At 43.2% G+C, this 20,628-nt stretch overlaps 1 protein-coding gene across 6 annotated transcripts in view; it reads right to left on the minus strand.

The window, feature by feature from the left end:
- Positions 1 to 20,628, minus strand: part of SERGEF (secretion regulating guanine nucleotide exchange factor) — a 103,953-nt gene that overhangs the window by 75,289 nt on the left and 8,036 nt on the right. For all 6 annotated transcript variants that reach the window (XM_083489398.1, XM_083489397.1, XM_083489400.1 and 3 more), the window contains exons 7-9: positions 20,166 to 20,228; positions 19,552 to 19,710; positions 5,216 to 5,382 (exon numbers count right to left, since the gene is read on the minus strand). In XM_083489398.1, the coding sequence (XP_083345524.1) occupies positions 5,216 to 5,382; positions 19,552 to 19,710; positions 20,166 to 20,228 (389 nt within the window). The remainder of the gene's footprint in view (positions 1 to 5,215; positions 5,383 to 19,551; positions 19,711 to 20,165; positions 20,229 to 20,628) is intronic.

Consider the following 20,628-nt stretch of genomic DNA (forward strand, 5'->3'; position numbering starts at 1 on the left):
ACTTGTTCGGTCTGAGTACAAGCTTAAACCAGAATTGAGGAGAACTGAGACACAAATAAACAGAAAAGGCCATGCTTTTTTAGGTCCAAACTAGATATGAGGCAGCAAGCACATCTGTATATAGTCACAGAGTCATAGACAGGCTGGGACAAATGGGCCTGTAAATTAAGGATGGAGAATCTGTGCCCCTTCAGAAGTTGTTGGACTCTAATTTCCATCAGCCAGCATGGCCAGTGGTCTGAGATTATGGGATCTGTAGTCCGACAACTGGAGGGCCACATGTTCTCTGTCCCTACTATAAGTGACAGAGATTAAAGAGGAAGGTTCCAGAAAAAAGCACAATAGTGTACAAAAACAAGGGGGGGCAGTAATGATTCTGCACCTAAATCACCTCACACCTAAAGATCTATCTTTACAATGCAAAATTTGCCATGTGATTATTCTCCTTTTACACTGAGTTTATTAAAAACAGAACAGGACCCTAGTCTCTGAAACATAAACATGATAAGCAGCAGGGATGGCCAGCTTCTGTAACCTTAAGGTTATCAGCTCTCTTATTTCTTACCACCTGAAAAAGTTTTTACCCCTTCCCTAATAGGTAAAATCGCAAAATTTTGTCTAAATTTTTCATAGGGCCATCACAGATCAAATAATTCAGAGGCTACTCTAGCCAAGAAGCCACCAGTTGGCCAATCCAATGGATAATGATGCTGTGTTGTAAATTGCTCTTTTTTCCCCTTTCTTCTCTTCAGTTTGCTGATATTAAGGCAAGGGAAAAGATCATCATCTTCCTCCTGCTATTTTCATCAGCTGTTTTTTAAACAAAATTAACTTTTCAGGGCACCAGGAAAGAGCAGACAATTAAAAATGCACTTATTGCATTATCTATTTCCTTAAGACCTACGGTTTTGGTAATCAGCTTAGTGATACATCTAATGTACTGAAGACTTGCTCTCGGCAGCTGAATAGCAAATCTAGCTTCAAAGGCTTATTATATTCCCTGAAAGCCTTTGTAGTCCACATTTTTACAGCAAAATGTGTTAAACCCATGATACCCATATTCCCCCAAAATATATGCATAAATCTATATACATTCAACAGCCTAGATTTGGATAAAAGTTGCTATTAATATTGTATTGATTTCATTTATTTATTAAATTTGTATACCACCCTTCATCCAAATATGTCAGGAAGGTTCACAGTATAAAAATACAAAATAAAAAATGCATAATAAAAACAAGAGAAAAAACAAAACAAGCCCATAATCCCATTGTTGTTGTTGTTGTTGTTGTTGTTGTTGTTGTTGTTGTTGTTGTTATATTATAGATTATTGTAGATTATTAGTATTATTGACCTAATAGGCTAGGACGATAGGCAAGGCCTCATGCAAGTTCATCCTATCAGCTTCATTTTTGGGTGGGGATTTGAACATGTGTCTCCTTGATCCTTTTTTTAAAAAAAAAAAATGGAACGCTTCACGAATTTGCGTGTCATCCTTGTGCAGGGGCCATGCTAATCTTCTCTGTATCGTTCCAATTTTAGTATATGTGCTGCCGAAGCGAGCACTGTGTCTCCTTGATTCTAGTCCAGTGCTCTAACCACACTGGCTGTTCAGAATTCAAGATCTGACGCTTATTCAGGTTTCATATTATTGTTTATTTTATCTGCCTCACCAAACACAGCCGTTTACAGTGGAATATAGTTCAATGTAACAGAACACTTCTCCACTTTGTTACTATATGTGCATTTTCTCCTTATATGTTTAGAATTCCGGTAATAATATTAGAGCTCAAGGTTGGAAGCAATCATATGTATAAAGAGAAAATATGTGTTACTTCGGCACAGTGACAGCTCTTCAATGATTTCCAAAGTGTGCCTGTGCTAATCAACTTGGAATAAATTGATAAGTTGAATAAGTACACTTTGCACTTTCATGGGACCCTGAAGCCAGACACTGAGGTTCCCCAGACGATACCACAGAGGAATGGCACATGGCGAGGCAGTGACAGCACTGCACCAGCCAAGGCTCCAGCTGACCACCAACCTCATTTCCCAGAATGCCTCTGGGCTCAGAGAAGAAGATGGCAGGCAGCTGGCAGCAGTTGCACTAGTTAGCAGTCTATTTAGAGTCCACCTTAAAGTACATATTTTAACCTTTTAAAGCCACCAACTGCTTCGGTCCAAGTTATTTGAAGGGCACCTTCCCCCATATCAGCAGCTCTGTACATTATGCTCATCAGTTGAGGCCTTCTGCCCATCAGAATAATCAGGTTGGGCAGAAGTGTGTGTGTGTTTTCTCCCCTGTAGTGATTTTATCCTTCTGAAATGTGCTGCTGATGGAGGCAAGTCATCCTCATTCCCTACAGTCATTTAGGGGAGTCCTTATAACCCATCTGTTCTCACTGCCTTTTCCTTGAAGGTATGTTTTGCTTTATTGCATTGCTGATTGTGTTTAGCTTGCAGCTGGCTGTTTTTAATGCAAGTGGCTTTCATTATGCATATTTATTTTTATTATATTACACTTTTATCTTGTAACTTGAAAGTGCGTCTACCCTTAAAGGCAGCTTTCAAATATTTAAAATAAGATAACCAGAACTATTCCAGGACAGGCAACTTAACACTAATGTGGAAAAAAGACAGTTTTATAAAGGCAAGTATGCATGAATGTTGACATGCCTCATATTATTATTTTCTGCTGTATCATCCTTGCTATCACATTGCTGGAAGACTTGATAAACTGCAAAAAGGAGCGTTAAAATGTTTCTGCGGGAATTTCTTGCAGTGTTCCTATATGCCAGCATCATTAATAGGTGTACACAAGGGAAAGGGGATAATCCTTCTGTAGAAGAAAGCATGAAGACAATGCTCTTGATGAAGAATACGCCTACCTACAAAATTTCATGTTCCATCAACTTTTTTTAAAAAAACTAATTAGATTAACTTATTCAAAATATCTCTCCCACTCTCTCTGTATATATGTTTCTTGATTCGGAATGTGAAAATTGAATGCATATGTTAATTAACCAGAACTTTTCCCCCCTGCTCAGAAACAGCCTTTATTTTAAGGGCAGGGGGAACACCCAATCTAGAAGCATTTGATGTGCAAAATGCTTCCTTGATTTAGTGTTGGATTTGCAGTTGATGTCACCAGTGATCAGTGATGGGGTCTCTGTGCTGTGAAATGCCCCTTGTCACAGTTCAAGCTGATGCGGGCAGAAGACTTTGACACCCAAGTATTCAGGTGTTTTACTTCTGACATTCTCCACAAGGGACAGTCCCATTTTTAGCTACATTCCAGGATTGTGACTGCCACCAGCTAGTGCCAAAATGTCAATATTGTTTTTATATATATATATATATATATATATATATATATATATATATATATACCAGTTACACTTAGGTTCTTCATGATCTGATTATATCTGACATCTCAAGGTTTTAGCTATCCAATTCAGCCCTGTAAGCTCTTTCATTCTATATCAGTAGCAGCTTAAACACTGCTGATCTTACTAAGATGTTTATTAATAAAACAAACTCTCACTTCCTCCCACCCGTGAGTTCACAGTATTCAAAGTTTCTAAAGTTGCTCTTTTTAATTGGCCAAACTCTAGGCAACTTCTTTTTTCATTTAGGTATAAGTCCATTACATTGGCCATCTCATGAGAAGACTCCCTGGAAAAGACCCTGATGCTGGGAAAGATGGAGGGCACAAGGAGAAGGGGACGACAGAGGACGAGATGGTTGGACAGTGCTATCAAATCTACCAACATGAGTTTGAGGCAGTGGAAGACAGGAGTGCCTGGCAAGCTCTGGTCCATGGGGTCACGAAGAGTCTGACACAACTAAATGAGTAAACAACAACAACATAGGTCCATAGTCCTTTGAAACTCTCAGCTCCACAAAAGATGGTACATCAGAACATGTACATGGAAAAACTGAACTACAGATGCACTAAAATATAATATGCTGTTACTAAGCAGGAGGGGAAACATAACCAGGCATATCCAGATTATGTCAAACAAAACTCAACACTTAGGATCGCTCTTAAAATAATATATCTGAAAGACCAACTCCCTTCCTACGGACTGTCTGGGGTGTTGAAATAGGCAGAGGAGGCTCTCTTGTAATTTCACCAAGCTCACATTTGGAGTGGAGAGGGAGTGGCAACCCCTAAACAGTGAAATTCCTTTCCCAAAGAGTACCTTCATAATATAGTTTCCATGGTATGCTGAAAACACACTACCTTGCCCGGCTTTTGATGGCCAAGGTATAAATTTTAGAGCCCACCCTAGTCTCCTGACTGCAATTTAACTGGTTTTAGTACTGTATTTTTTATATTATTGAAATCCATGCTGGGATCTCATGACGAAGAACAGAGAAGGAACCATCATCATCATCATCAGTCTGGATTCAACTAACCTATTCCTATAGCTCACTGGTGCTCACTGGAAGGACAGATCCTGAAGCTGAGGCTCCAATACTTTGGCCACCTCATGAGAAGAGAAGACTCCCTGGAAAAGACCCTGATGCTGGGAAAGATGGAGGGCACAAGGAGAAAGGGACGACAGAGGACGAGATGGTTGGACAATGTTCTCGAAGCTACAAACATGAGTCTGACCAAACTGCGGGAGGCAGTGGAAGACAGGAGTGCCTGGCGTGCTCTGATCCATGGGGTCCCGAAGAGTCGGACACGACTAAACGACTAAACAACAACAACAATTCCTCTAGCAGAAGTCACAAGGACCCCTGTTGATGCAGCAGGGCTTCCCCCCACCCCATTCCCTAAGTCTTTCCCAAACCCCAAGAAGAAAATCCATGGGGAGAAGAGGGGCAATTGTTCCATCTCACAAACAGAAATGCTTGCACTGACAGAACAATCTCCTTGGCGCTATTTTGCATTCCACCCAATATATACTTTTAGATGCACAAATGTATCTGGGAAGTTTGCCTCTCTTTATATTGCTGCTACTGTAAAACTGGACTTTTGTTTTCTAGGTAGCAGAGTCCCATCTTCTCAGAGACTGCTTCAATAGATACCACCAGAGGTACAAGATGGCGGTCTTCTGTTGTTACCACCAAAGCTTGGATGATCTTTCCCAGTGTATAATGTCTGATGGCTACAGATACCCCTTGCTCAAAAGGTAAGTTAGTAACACAAGACAAACAAATAATTAGAGGTCTGACCTTAACAAAATTCATGGTTTCTCCTTACCTCAGATGCTCCAGAGAGGCTGGGCACTGCAACAGGTGCACTGATTTGCTTTTTCAAACAGTGTTCAGTCGATTTCTTTCCATCCTGGCTCTCTCCTTCATTCAGCATCCTGCTCCATCCAAGTTGACCATAGTCTCCTCTACCCCATGTAAATACTTTCCCTGTTTCTGAATAGAACACACGCAGTTGTTCAGCATTAGTCCTCCAGACAAAACTTAATCACTGTGAAAACACCAGCAACTCAGCGATATAAGAAAAATAACAAGAAACTTTACTTTTGGAAAATATACTTTTCCAAAAAAGCCAGAAGAACCTGCTAGGTTTGGTGGGAGAAGATATTAAGAAGACAGACCAAAGATTTTATCTGTATGCAACAACAGCAGCTAGAGTTTTAATAGCCCAAAAGTGGAAGTTACAGGAGATTTCGACTGTAAGGGAATGGCAGATAAAGCTGGTCGAATACGCTGAAATGGCAAAATTGACACACAGAATTCGAAATCAGGAGGAGACGAAATACCAAAAGATTGGAGTAAATTTATGGTTTATATAAATGAGAACTGTAGAAATATGAAAACGTTGGCAGGATTGAATTAAATCTTATGTCACGGTGTAATTTTTAACCAATGAAACTGTGAATTATAGATTGGAATAAGAAAACTTATGGAAGGGACGGATGGAAGTCAACGGCTCTATGGAGCATAAAGTAGGATATATGTAATATGCAATAAGATTTGATGTTTTTGTTGGTTGGTGTTGGTGTTCTTAAATGTCAATAAAAAGCATTTGGAAGAAAAAAGGGGGGAAGAAAAAGAAAAATAACAAGAAACTAGGCTTTTTTAAAAAAATGCACTCCAAGCTCTTCTGACTTCAACGGTTACCGGTAATTAACACTCAGCTTCTTTTCCTACTTCCCCAGTTCATATTTCTCAAATTCCCCTCTCCTTACATTTTCCCTACAAGTTCCAGTCTATCTCAAGGTGGTGGTAGAGGCTTTTCTGTACAAGCACTGAGATTAGTAATGAGCTGGATAGATAAAAGGTAACCCAGGCAAGAGGGAGCTGATGATTCGTCATGCTGGAGAGAGAGACTCAGTGGACCAGTTGGTCATAAAATATTAGTTCTACCCAGATGGGCTCCTACTCCTTATTGAGTTGCAGGTTCATATTCTGAAAATACTTGTCCATCCAGCAATTCTCCTAAATGATCAGGTAACAATAGTCCTGTAGCAGCATTTTACCAACTTTAGTTGCACCCCCTACTGGAAAAGAGATGCCTGCTACTGTCATTCATGCCTTGGTGGCAACAGGGGCCTGACAATGAAAGTCCCAGGGTATAGGCTGAAGGCACATGAGGCTACCATCTTGCTGAAGCTAAGCATGGCTGGGTTGGGTCAGTGTCTGAATGGAGGTGAGTGCCCGGAAACCATGTGTTTATCGTCTTGGGTTCCACAACAAAAGAAAGGTAGGATACAAATTTTAAAAAAATAAAAATAATAAAAGTGATCTGGAAACTTTGGTACAGACATCCATCTCTTCACAAGTACACACCTAGGAGGACACATAATACCCATTCTGAAGCCCTCTTCAATAAGGAAGCTTGTAAGCACATCTAAGCAAACACCCCTTTCAGACTTTCATGCCAAACATGCCCTAGGTGGTCCATTTCTTTACTGCACCTGTCTTCCTTTCAGAAACAGGAAAAAGCGGTTTTATTCCCTCAAGCTCAGGCAAGTTAAGTTCTTAAATTGTTGCCTTATGCTGCTCTTCATTCCTTTATTTAGGTTTTTTTTAAGCTGTCGTGTTTTTTATGATTCCTTAAATTAGTTTAATCTGCTTCTATGTAAGCTACTTTGACAATGCTTGTATGAAAAAAACTGCACATAAATATCAAATAAATATTCTCTCCTAAATATTTTTGCTGCCTGTGGGCAAAGGAAAAGATGGTGCCTTTCCCATTCCAGACACAGAAGCTGACCAGGGTAGAAGTTGAGTTCAGCATCCTCCATTGCACCTGTGGCCAGAAGCTATCTTAGGGGATGTGAGGTGAGTTGAATGGCACACAGAGTTCTGTGCACTTCCTGTCCCCCAGCATGTTCTGCCAAAGGCGCCTGCTTCACTCTGCCTAACAACAGGGCTGGCCTGTTTAGGGGTACTCTCATTTACCTACTCATATTGAAATACTGCTGCCCAACGAGGCCAAACTTAGATTCACAAAATCATTAGGGGTATGCGTACCCCTGCGTCCCCCCCAGAAAAAAAGCACTGGGGCTGGCCCTGAAACCAGTGCACTGAGGCAGACTGGCTGTTGCTCCTTCTGCCTCAGCCCTCACACAAGGACTTTCCTCAGAAAAGCTTATGAGCAAGCCTCAAAAAAGTGAACTCCCTTCTCCTACTTCCCCCTGCTTCCTTCACTACAGAAAGAGGCGAGAGCCCGCACCAGGAGATCTTGCAGCTATTTGACCATGTGGACAGTTCATTTGCAAGACAGGCTGCCAAATCAAAGAACACTTGTTATTTATCACTGCCAACCAAGGCTTGGGCTTGTTTAAAATTCAAGCTATGATGCGCCTCTCACTTTTAAACTTTTAATAGCAATATCTAAATGCAGATAGCAGTCTAATTATAGTTATGCAATTAAAAACAAATGTAGCTCCTCATTATCCTTGCAAGTTTAACTGTTGCTCTGAAGGTTCAAGAAAGACATTGGTTTCTCATATTAATAACAAAAAACCATATAAAGGACAAGGAAACGATGAACCTGCTCATCTCTTTCAGAAGGCAAGGATGCCAAAACATTAGCCATTACTGTATTTGGAAATGCATCACAGGGTGACCAAAGGTTTATTTTATAGTGTGCTACAGTACCTACAGTATAGTTTATTTTACACTATTCAGATGTTTGTCTCAACATGCAGGTGAAGGGGTATAGGATTGCAGCCCCTTGTGGCTGCAGGCTTCCGCCCAAAACAAATTCAGAACAGCATATGAGAGAATTTATGCCTATGCTCTGCCCACATGATCTCAGCTTAATTGTATGGACAGAGTGATACACACAATTCATACACACACAACTCCTGAAGACATTACTCTGGACACATGCACAGGTGGAGCCAACAGCCACACTCTATCCCTTTCTGTGTATTTGAGCACCTGAACAAGTGGTAGCATTTGTTTATTAAATTGTAGGTTATCTCAAGCATCCTTCAGTATCCTCAAAAAGGCATCTACATTAAGGTTAATAATAAGCAAGTTTCAAAAAATTTAAAATTGATGAAGTTTATCACACCCACTTACTAATTTAATTTGTGGACTGTCATTTTTACAAATCGTATTAAAACACTTATATTAATTGTTCTGTGGCTTTAGCCATCCCCTGGAGCTAGTTTTTAAAGCAGCACTGCAAGAATTTACCATCACTTAAAATCTCAGCTATTCTAAGAGAAAAGCCAAGCACTGCTTGCCTTTGCAATCCACCATTGTCCAAATACCGCAGATCAAGACAGATCTATTGTCTGCTCTAAGCTGCCGACAGTAAGGTGGCAGGGAAATAAAAATATGTAGACATCAATGCTGCCCTCTAGAGGGTAGTTGCAGCACCACAAGCCAGATTTTCTTTGTTCCAAACTTGGCCAAATTCCAACAAGCAATTAGACAATTTACCAGCACTGCTTTATCTAAAGAAGTTATGTAGTTAGCAATCCCTTATTGCTCCCTAAGGACCAGAAAGTCAAGAGAAGCCCCCTCCTTGCACTCTGAAGTTTCCATCTTCAATTCATTCCTGTCCTCAATGCTCTCCCAACAAGCTCTTCTCCCTGTAATCCTTAGCCCTGGTTCTTCTCCCTTCATCAGATGTCGATGTTCATGTCTGTGTGCAGCTGAATGTCTCTAAAGGATGGCAAAGAGTTCATGCCCTAGAGTTCTGTGATTCAGTTGGGCCTCTTCCTACCTGTCAATGATTTGTTCAGTGTTTCCATAGCCATTCCAATTTTTATCTACTGGTACAACTAAAATAGAATAAAATATACAGATAAGAGATGTGCCAGAAAGCTTTGTATGTTACTGAACTGAACACGCAATTTTCGTCCTTCTATTTTCACATCCACACACGGATTGCGATATTACACAGTTTAGGCACCAGATGGCACTGGGCTTGGCTGTATCTGGGTGGTGAGAGTTTCCCTCTTGCTGTTCTTGTCTTAAGAGAGAGAAAAGTATGTAAGATTACAGTATTGTCTAACTTCCCAGTTAGACAACTGTGTAAGTCTTCCTTGACCTTGAGACCTACCCTGTGTTGAATTTTAGATCGCAAGTTCCATAGGACATGGCTTGTCTTTGGTGCTACTTTGTAAAACACCAAGCATGTTAGGGGTGCTATTTATTATTATTAAGGAAAGCTTTTACTGTAGAACAGAGGTCGGCAACCCGCGGCTCCGGAGCCGCATGCGGCTCTTTTACACCTTTGCCGCGGCTCCGCAGATCCTCGGGGACCCTGAGCAGAAAAGGAGAAGCGCCAGAAAGAGGAGGGGGATGGAGCTGGGCAGCCGAGCCGGGCAAAGCAAGGCAGCGGCGGCAGCGGAGCTCGAGAGGCGGCGGCTGCTGGGATGGAGGAGGAGGCGGCGGCGGCCAGAGAAGGGCTGCTGCTGCTGCTTCTGCCGCTGGAGGGAAGTTCTGCCAGGCGGCTTCACGGCTCATAGCTTCCCCCGCCCACCCAGGCCACGCTCTCCTCAGCCCCGTGCGCGAGGCACCTGAGGCGAGGGGGGAGAGAGAGCGCGCTCGAGATGGCGGGGCGGTGTGTGTGTGTGTGTGAGAGAGAGAGAGGGGGGTGGCGGTGGTGCTTCGGCTGCTGGGATGGAGGAGGAGGCGGCGGCGGCGGCGGCGGCGGCGGCCAGAGAAGGGCTGCTGCTGCTGCTGCTGCTTCTGCTGCCGGAGGGAAGCTCTGCCAGGCGGCTTCACGGCTCATAGCTTCCCCCGCCCACCCAGGCCACGCTCTCCTCAGCCCCGCGCGCAAGGCACCTGAGGCGAGGGGGAGAGAGAGAGAGCGCTCGAGATGGCGGGGCGGTGTGTGTGTGTGTGTGTGAGAGAGAGAGAGAGAGAGAGAGAGAGAGAGAGAGAGAGAGAGAGGTGGCGGTGGTGCTTCGGGATCCTTTTCCGTGCCTTGCTTCTGAGTGGCTGCCGAGTTGAGGGAGAGCACCTGAGGTGAACCACAAAATGGGCCCGCCCTCCCTGTCAGGGAGGAAGGGGTGAATAACGTCAGTGACGAGGAGGGGGTCCAGAGGTAGCCAGCAGGAGAGGCGGGGGAGCACGAGAGCAATTGCAGAGGGAGGGGGGCTGTTAGGCACCAAAATCCTGCATGCGGGATTTCCCCCATTCTCTTGTGCCTATGCAATTCCTGCCCTTCTCCCTTCCCCCTCAAGATTTGCTGCAGAGACAAGCAAATGAAGAAGGGAAGAGTATTAGCTGGCATGTCCCCGGATCCCATGGAAAGCACTACAGATTCCTTTGCTTATTTTAAGTTGGCTTCAAACCTGTAATTGTGCAGGTGTATGTATGTATACATATACACATATAAATATTCATATCTCTTCCCTCTCACCTTCCTTTCACCCAGTTTCTCTGGCACTGGTTTATAAATGCTGCTATGTAGAAATGATGAGAAAGTTGCACCAGCAGAAGGAATGGATATGTACTGTTAGTAAAAAGAGAGGGAGTTGAACTGCAGGGAGGGACAGACACTTTTCTATGTATTAATTTGTATAATGCCCTCTTTGCACATGGTGCTTTGCAAAAAATGGATATGAGAGGTACCATACCCCTCTTTGCTATCTGAAATAGACTCAGGGAAAAGAGAGAGAATGGGGGAAGGGGAAGAATGTGTGGTTATTTACATTTGGCTTGCTTTGCGGCTCCCAGTTTTTTTTCCCCCTTCGGAAACGGGTCCAAGTGGCTCTTTTTGTCTTAAAGGTTGCAGACCCCTGCTGTAGAAGAACAATAGTGTAGTGGGTGAGCTGTGAACCATCACGCTCAAGTTTGATATCTCACCTCTGCCTTGCCTAAAACACACATCAGACCATATCAGACCATGCCATCTTGTTGCTCATTTGATGGAGAACAGGAATATTATACATATTTTGAAGCAAGCAAAGAAGCTTTGCCTCCAGGCTGTTTAAAGTCGGTACTTTCCTACTGCCGAAGTTTTTCACTGCCATAATTTTAATTTGTCAATCTCATGGCACTTCAAGTATGCACCAAGGTTTAATGTGATGTAATACGATGTAACATTTACAATTTAATTTGTGGGTTTTTCCCTCAGGGAGCCAAATGACAATCAAAATGAATAATATACTATAAATTCCTGATTCAGCGTAACTAGGTTTGACAAGGCCCATTGGGTCTGCAGTGATTGTCATAAACAGAAAATTTCAATCTCCTCAGTGAATTTCTTTGGACAATCTATTAGGCATTATCTAGAAAACCAAGCTGAAAAATATCATTTTTCAACTTATCTCTTTGCGGAAGCCTTTGTTCTCATAGCTGCCTCAGTCTCTACTGAAATAGTACCTCTCAGCCACTGTGTTTGGGATGGAATGAGAAGTGGAAAACCCATAGATCACCACCTGGTGTGGCTCAGTTGTGTGTCAAGATGTTTGTATGAGCAAGAAAGCATTGGCCAAGGCAGAACAAGTTCAAATCCACAAAAGAAATGAATGTACAATTCAATAAAGCATAATATCACACATATCTCTCTCGCTCTCTCGCTCTCTCTCTCTCTATATATATACACATACATACATATACACACACACACACACACACACCACAATCATTTTCACATTCTGTTTCAAAGAGATAAATAGACATAAAGGGTGGGGATGAGGCATCTTGGCCGTCTGGCCTCCTGTTTAGAGTTCTGCACTTGAATCTGAGAGACCAGGATTTAAATTACCACTCAGAAGTGGGAAATTACAGGGTGTCAATGGGTAAGGCATTTTCTCTTTGTTCACCAGCTGTGGAAAAATGTGCCATAAAAGCAACTTGTTTATAGCAGGGCTTGGGTACTTATGGGCCTTCAAATGATATCAGATGCCAACTCCCATCAGCCCAGGTCAAAGTGGTCAATAGTCAGGGACGATGGAAGTTGTAGTATGGCAACATCTGGCAAGCCTAAATGTTCCCCACCTCTGAGCTTTACAGGGTTACTGGCGGGATTAATGTGGCCTGTAAAGAAATTAAGTAAAATAAGAATGGACAAAATAAAGAATACAATCTTATGAGATTTCAGCCTGTATCAAACGGGTGGGGAACTGTGACAGCCTTTGCCAACCCTGTGTCCTGATATTGTGGACTACAGCTTCCATCAGTCCTAGTCAGCATGGCTGTGGAAGGCACAAATTTAGCAAGGCTAATCTAGTTAGAGTGGTTGCATGAATCAAAGCCATTGTGCAGTAACTTCCTAATGATTCTGATTAGGTCTGCCTGCCCTTCAAATAAAGAACATAATAAAAACCCTGCTGGCTCAGGTCAGAATCCTGTTTCCAACAACAGCCAACCATATGCCTCTGGAAAGCCCACAAGAAGACATGGGAAATAGCATTGGTTGCCATACGTCTCAAACATATCTGTAATACCATAGTTGGTAGCAGTGTCCAGGTATAAATCAGCAAAACATAATTTTTTAATGCAAAACTAAAAAAAAACACACCAGCTTAACAACTTTGCCCAGTCTGGGTCTTTCCCCAGTTAGCTGGCAACCCTAGTGCTTATTCATATGACTAAGTGGTAATAGATAATACATCTGGGGGTTGGAAACTCACTACTGTATGGGGATGCCAGTTCCTATGGACAGTATATATCTATGTATGTATGTGTATGTATGCATTGCAGGGGGTTGGACTAGATTACGCTTGGGATCACTTCCAACTCTATACAGTTCTATGAATCTATGATTCTATAAACCAACTCCATATTCTAAACACTCGGTTGTTATGTTCTCCACCACACAGTTGAAAGACTTTGCCCTAGACAGATGTCCTAAGAGCATAAACTACATCTGAGGCAGGCCCAATATTTTGATTTTCAGCACATTTGTTTGGATATTTGATATTTGTTAATATCAGTGAGTTCGTATCTCAGTTAAGTGTGTTTAGAATCATAGAGTGGCCCTGTCCTGAATTAAAATGAAGACAGGAGAACATGTTTTTCAACACACAGCCCTCTACATTTTAACAATTTGGGGATAGTCACCCTAGATTATATACAAATTCCAAGGTTTAACTATATCTGTAGATGCATAAAACATTTCTAAAATATAGGGGGCATTTTTCATCAGATTAGCAACATTGGTTTCTATTGGATTCCAAACAACGGACAAATAGATAATGGCTCATTTGCATTTGTGATTCTCACAGTATCATTAGCTGAAGAGATGACTTTCTTAAAAAGGAACATCTACATAGCTCCCAACTAAACCCCCGTTCTACTGTCTCTTTTTATAGCAAGAATTAGAGACTCTTATGGGAAGAGTAGGTGAATCTCCATGCCCCTTTAATATTCTGATTTTGACAGGGGATTCCAAGGGTACACTAGAGGGGATGGAAAACAAGAAAGAGAATATGTTAAAATCCAATATAAAAAACATTAATATTCCTAAGAGCCTAGCCAAGGATGAGGTTGTTAACATAGCAGGAAGAACATTGTGCCATCTTCGGATGAATCATACTTAATGGATGCTCACAAGGCTTTTGTACAGCTCGTTTCCCAGTGTGTCAGGTAATGTCAATTATACAGCGGTTCCCCCCAGAACTGGACCTACTGAACATCTTCCAAGATCATAATGCCCACTCACATTATAACGAGCCCATAACCCACCTCCTCTCAGCAGCCGGAAACATTATAGCCAGACACTGGAGAGACCTGTCAGGAGTAAGCATGGACCAATGGTATCAAATAGTATGGGAAATAGCCATACTAGAAAAACTAACCAATAAACTGAAACTGATACGGGGATCAATAGAAGACGCCTTCACCCCAGTATGGTTCCCCTTTATCACATACATAGCCCAACAAAACAACAAGAATCTGCCGACAGCATATGAATCAATCTGGCTAACCTGATCCAAAAATCCACCCACACACCCCACACTCACACACATAAACAAATCTCACTACGCCAACCAAAGACAACCAACCACACCCTAGAATCATAGAATCATAGAGTTGGAAGAGACCACAAGGGCCATCGAGTCCAACCCCCTGCCAAGCAGGAAACACCATCAGAGCACTCCTGACATATGGTTGCCAAACCTCTGCTTAAAGACCTCCAAAGTAGGAGACTCCACCACACCCTAAAGGTAAAGGGTAAAGGGACCCCTGACCGTTATGTCCAGTTGCAGACGACTCTGGGGTTGTGGCGCTCATCTTGCTTTACTGGCCGAAGGAGCCGGCGTTTGTCGGCAGACAGCTTCCAGGTCATGTGGCCAGCATAACTAAGCCACTTCTGGCGAACCAGAGCAGCGCACGGAAGCGCCATTTACCTTCCCATCAGAGCAGTACCTATTTATCTACTTGCACTTTGACGTGCTTTCGAACTTCTAGGTTGGCAAAAGCAGGGACTGAGCAACAGGAGCTCACCCCGTCGCAGTGATTCGAACCACCGACCTTCTGATCGGCAATTCCTAGGCCAGAGGTTGGCAAACTAAGGCCCGCAGGCTGGATATGGCCCACTGGGCTCGTTAATCCGGCCCACATACCTTGAGGACCCTGCCGCCCACTAGGTCAGTCCCCGCGCTAAAAAGGCACGGCACGGAGGCCTCACCGCCTGGAGACTGACTTCCGTGACGTGGCATGGCTTCTGATTGGCTGCAGGAAGCTCCTGTAGCCAATCAAAAGCCGTGGATGCCTCTGGGCGCCGCCCCTTTCTTCCCACTGAGGCGGCCAATGGGAGGAAACAGCCGAGTGGGAAGGAAGCGGCAGCAGCGAAGAGGCTGCCTCCACCTCCCAGGTCAGCGGCATGGGCTCTGTGCCAAGATGGAGCACACCGACGCTGCCAAAGAGGAGGTGGCGTCGGCGGCTGCAGCATGAGTGGCATCGCCGGGCAGGGGCCTTTTGGGAAGGGGGTGCTTTCGGGAGGGGTGGGTCTGGCCTCCCACAAGGTATGAGGGACAGTGGACCGGCCCCCTCCTAAAAAAGTTTGCTGACCCCTGCCCTAGGCTCTGTGGTTTAGACCACAGCGCCACCAGCACCCTGATAACCACACCCGAGGCCACCCCTAACCTCTCTCACCACCAATGAAATATAACAAGCGAATAGTAAAAGAATCCATACAAGCGACGCTGACACAAAACCCCACATGTACACTAAGTAGAAGAATAGAAGCATAACCACCCCACCCCACCCCCCTCACCATGTCCCCCTCTTTTCCTCCCAACCTAATACTGCATGCAACGCTAATGTCTGTTTGCACTACTGCCTTCTGGCAGGAGATATAGAAACATCAAGTCAAAGACAAATAGACTGAAAAACAGTATCTATCCAAGAGCTGTGGCCTTTTTGAATGCTGTAACTCGATAGTGTGACCTGGGAGTTTGATGGGTGTGGTGTGGGTGTGGCTGGAATGTGGTTTGTTTGGTTGTTGTTGTTGTTTTGCTTTTGTTGTTTTAAGGGATGGCATCCAATTTCGTTGCACTTTGTGCAATGTTGCACTTGTGTAATGACAATAAAGAATCTATTCTATTCTATTCTATTCTATAACCACCCCACCCCACCCCCCTCACCATGTCCCCCTCTTTTCCTCCCAACCTAATACTGCATGCAACGCTAATGTCTCACAACAAATGAAATTGATCTGTAGAAAGCGCAACTCGAAAAAAGAGACAATGCACATGTTTTTGTAAACTAAGAAATCGTTAACAAATAATAAAAATACAATTATACAGCGGTTCCAGGGAGGTTTTACTAAAGGTTTATGGAGCTCTCTCCTTAATACAATAGGGAGTGGTCACTGCCATTTCATTTCCAGAACTCTCCAGCTCTCCCCAGCTTGCTCACACAACCTATCTATTGTGGCGCAATTCTCTGAAGGGAAAGTGTTTGACGGCTTATCTTTTTCCATCTCAGTCCCTAATTTCCATCTCTCACATCATCCCATTGTCTAAGGAAAGTCAGTAAGACCTAATGAAACACTATCAAGATCACTACCACGGACATGTTCTTTTACCTTTTGGGGGGTGGGGTGGAGGGTCTGCAAACTGCCTTAGGAGGTAGGTTTAGGTATCCAGTACCTTTCAATGCAAATTACTAGGGTAGTTTATAAAGAAAAGCACAAGCCCTTTTCAGGCATTATGCAAGTCAAACTGTGTCGAAGGCACGGCACTAGCCCCCTTCCCTTGAGGCCTAACCTTGCTGCATTCAGCAGCAATGGGGGGGGGGGGGAGCTTGGAAGTATGTTCGCTTGAACACTCTTACAAGCCCCGCAAGGATCAGGAACCCTGGGCGAGAGGTGTCCCCGATTTGCAGGGAGGCTTGTAATCATGCTCAATTGAACATGCTTGAAAGCCTCCTTCAGACCTTGCTACTGAACGCAGCAGAGGCAGAGGTAGAGGCGGTGAGCTCGTGTGCATGGCCCCACACTTCCAACATGGTTTGACCTTTACAACACCTGAGGAGGACTACAGAATCCTAAAAATACAATAATAAAGTGTCAAACAGTTCTTTAAAAAGAGCACAGTCAAAGTGGCAATGACACAAACATGGTAAAGTTCCTTGGATGGTAAATGCCTGGAATTTGTTTTTTTTTAAAGACTTTTCCTCGCATTAAAAAGGTGTTGAAAGAGATATAAAGAAAGCCTTCCTGAGAAGAGACCATACCTCTGCCAATATCACTTAATGACAGACTAGCAGCAATTTGAACCTAGATCTGCCATGTACAAACCCCAGTGATGTATCCACTGCACCACATTGTCCCTCAAGGACTTGAACACTACAATTTAACATTGAGAAGAGGAGCAGTAGGGAAGAAAGGAAAAATACAGTGCTAATTTCCAAAAAGAATGCTGGTGATTTACACCAAGTAGTTTAATTTCAATCTATAGCAAGTGTGAGCAACTTTTTTTCTGTCCAAACTCCTTCAGCTCTGTTATTATTATTATTATTATTATTATTATTATTATTATTATTATTATTATTATTATTTATTAAATTTCTACACAATCCTTTCCCCCAAAGCAAGTAATCTGTTGGAGGCCTCATGTTGGTGTTGGGCAAAGACAAATACGTTCTAGATGAACAATTAAGGGGAAGAAAGATCCTCCGTTCTCTGTTTTCACCATGGCTACCTCAGAGGAGAATTCTCTACACAGAAGTGAGGCCCACTGGGTTTGGTGGGGTTACTCTCAAGCAAGTATACAGATGGTATTGCCTTGCTGTTTTTAGTACAAAAGGCCAATATACCTACCAGGGCCAGCCCACCTAAAAGTAAAGGTAAAGCAGCTGTCTCGGGCAGCAGGATCCACGGGGCAGCAGATGTGGTGTAGATCTTTATTCAGGACCAGCCCACCCATGAGGCAAGGAGAGGTGACTGCCTCAGGGGCTGGGCTCACCAGGGCAGCAAATACCAATGTAGATCCTCCTCCTCCCCATTCTTCCTCCTGATGTCAATCTTCCCCTTACCCCTTCTTCCCTGGCATGGAGGCCGGAGCAATTTTAGAGCCCAACTATAAGCTGAAGGAGGAGCAGCTGCAGAGAGCTTGCTTTGGCCCTTCCCAGCTAATAAGCGGTAATGCCTGAGTATACTTTCTTCCTCCTCCCCATCCATTTCCCTTTTCTAAATACATTTTAGACTGGAAGCCTATGGGGCTTCTGTATATGCTGGGAGCCACCCAGAGCGGCTGGGGCAACCCAGTCAGATAGGCAGGGTACAAATAAGAAAACTGTTGTTGTTGTTGATCGTTGTATGCCACTCTGAGAGTCTTTTACAGCTGAATAGCAGGATAAAAATATTAAAAATAAATAATAAAAGATTTTTATTGTGCTGTTTCCCCAGAGGCATGATGGTGCATCGTTCCTCTGAGATTCTTTACAGCTCCCATTGGATTTTTACAGGAGGCAACAATGTAAGATAGAGAGTGTTCTCTCTCCCTCTCCCTCTCCCTCCCCCCCTCTCTCTGTTTGTGTGTGTGTGTGTGTGTGTGTGTGTTTAAAAAATAACCCTTCTGGGGAAGGAGCTTGTAAGTCTTTGGTTGTACCAAGAATTTCTTTACCCAATTTTACAGTAATTTGATTTGATAGTACATGACAAACGGATTAATGGATTTATTCGAGAGAACACCAAGATAAATAAACTTCCTTAATTAAAGCTGTCTTCGTTATCAGCCATACCAGTTTGTGGAAAGCACTTGTTCTGAACTGAGGATGACTCACCTTTTGTAAGGCTTAAAACTATCATTCTCTCTCCTGTTCTTCACCACCCTTCTGCTATATTTAGGACTGCCTTCAGTCAAACAACTTCTATGTTATCCTTATGTAACCTAATTTACATCGGCAGCATTACAGAACCCAGCCTCATCATCATGAGAAATATAAACGATAAGCAGCAAGTTTCAGCTTTGATTGCGCACTTCTGCAGTTCTTTGGCAATGAAGCCTGCAAGCACAGAGAACATGCAAAGAGGTGGCACCATGGCACCCTCATATACCCTCCTTGGCACTCATCAAGACCCCCTCTCAATTTAAATTTTTTAACATTTAAATTAGGGGTGTATTTTTTTGCTGGTGGGGGTGTTTTGACTGAACCAGGCTACGATGTTGGGGAGGGAGTTTCCCTGGGCAACTGGTTACTGGTCCTCAGAAGGATGCAAAGCTATTCAAACAGCAACTCGTGCAACAAACCTGCCTTCTTCTTCCTTTCCATATCACAAGTACTACTTCTGAATTGGAGCTGGATTCCCCTAACCGAGTGCACTAGTGGAAGCCAGCATAAGGACTCCTGCCAGCTCAACAAGACCACTCCCTCCTCCCACAAATCTGCACTGGAAGGTCAGGAGAACGCCCAGAATGATGCATGGGGAAGAGGGAAATCACCCTGTCTGTCAAGCAGAACAAGCAGAAATGCTTGCACTGGCAGAACAACCATCAAAGTGGGAACTTCAGCAATTGTGGGGAGGGGGAACCAACACAGTTCAGCCCTAAAGCCTAAATCACACATTTCCCACATTTCTAAATGCAGGGTTTTTTGCCACACTGTCCAAACAACTCAACCTGAAAGCACTTTTTTTAGAAACCATCCAAACATCACATTCGGTAAACAAAGTATTTTTATATGCAGCATCTGCAGTTGATGTCCTACCTGTCTGTGCCACCATGTGCGTCCATCCATTCCAAACTCTTCTGACCTTTTCGCCCCCAAAATAGTGGGTTTCTATCTTCTGGGGATTCAAAAGAAAATCATCTTTGCTCACTAACTGCTTGTGTCTGTTGCTCCCCCAAACATATAACTCTCCTTCATCTTAAAGAAGAAAAGGAACATATTAAAAAAAGGGAAGTTAAAGGACACAAAAATGTTGACTAAATGTCATTTTACAGTTGCACATCTGTTCTCTGTCTAGTCTTTGAAACAGATGAACAAACATTCTAAGAAAAGTAATGCACTCAATTTTTTAAAGTGGCAACAGACTCTACAAGCACAAAAAGCATATATTTCTGTGTACACAACTGGAGCTGCAACTTAATTCTCCATGCAATACATGTTGTATGTTCAAGGAGGGTCACAAGCCTGTTTTAAATGTGGCAGGAGCAGGAAGCATGTTATGAGGGCAGCTAGATTAAATCTGAACAAAAACGGGGACACACATCTTACAGGAAATGGGATGAACTAGTCTCGGAGACAAAATATTTTTCATGGTTCAACAGACAGACATCACTTTGTCCAAAGCTACAGCCAACCAAACAAAAGAAACTCACCTGTGAGTGATGTGACATGATGCGACCCAGAAGTGATGCTCTTTACTTTGATGTTTTCTAGACCTAGGACAATAACCCATTATTTTCTGTTAGCTGGAGAGGGATACTTCCTTTGGAATACAGAATGCCACAACACAACACACAGCTGCATAGGAGAGCTAACAAAAGCTGTTTGTGCAGGCTCTTTGGGAAGCTACTTGGGCCATGTCAGGTTACTACCTCCCCAACTAATTTTATAAATCACAGCTCATCTATATGCATCTAAGATATTAAAGAAAAGAAAAAGGGGACCACTAACTTTTGACAACCATAGGTTAATTAGGCTATCAGAGAAGAGTACAAGGCCACAAGGGGAGAACAACACTGCCAAGAGGAGAGAGAGAGAGGTGAGGATGAGCTAAGGAACATATTGTTACTGTGCAGAGCCTAATAATGTAAACAGACCCAAAATACATTTTGATTT

Source organism: Podarcis liolepis, assembly GCF_965112155.1.
Source record: "Podarcis liolepis genome assembly, chromosome: 1".
Lineage (NCBI taxonomy): Eukaryota > Metazoa > Chordata > Lepidosauria > Squamata > Lacertidae > Podarcis > Podarcis liolepis.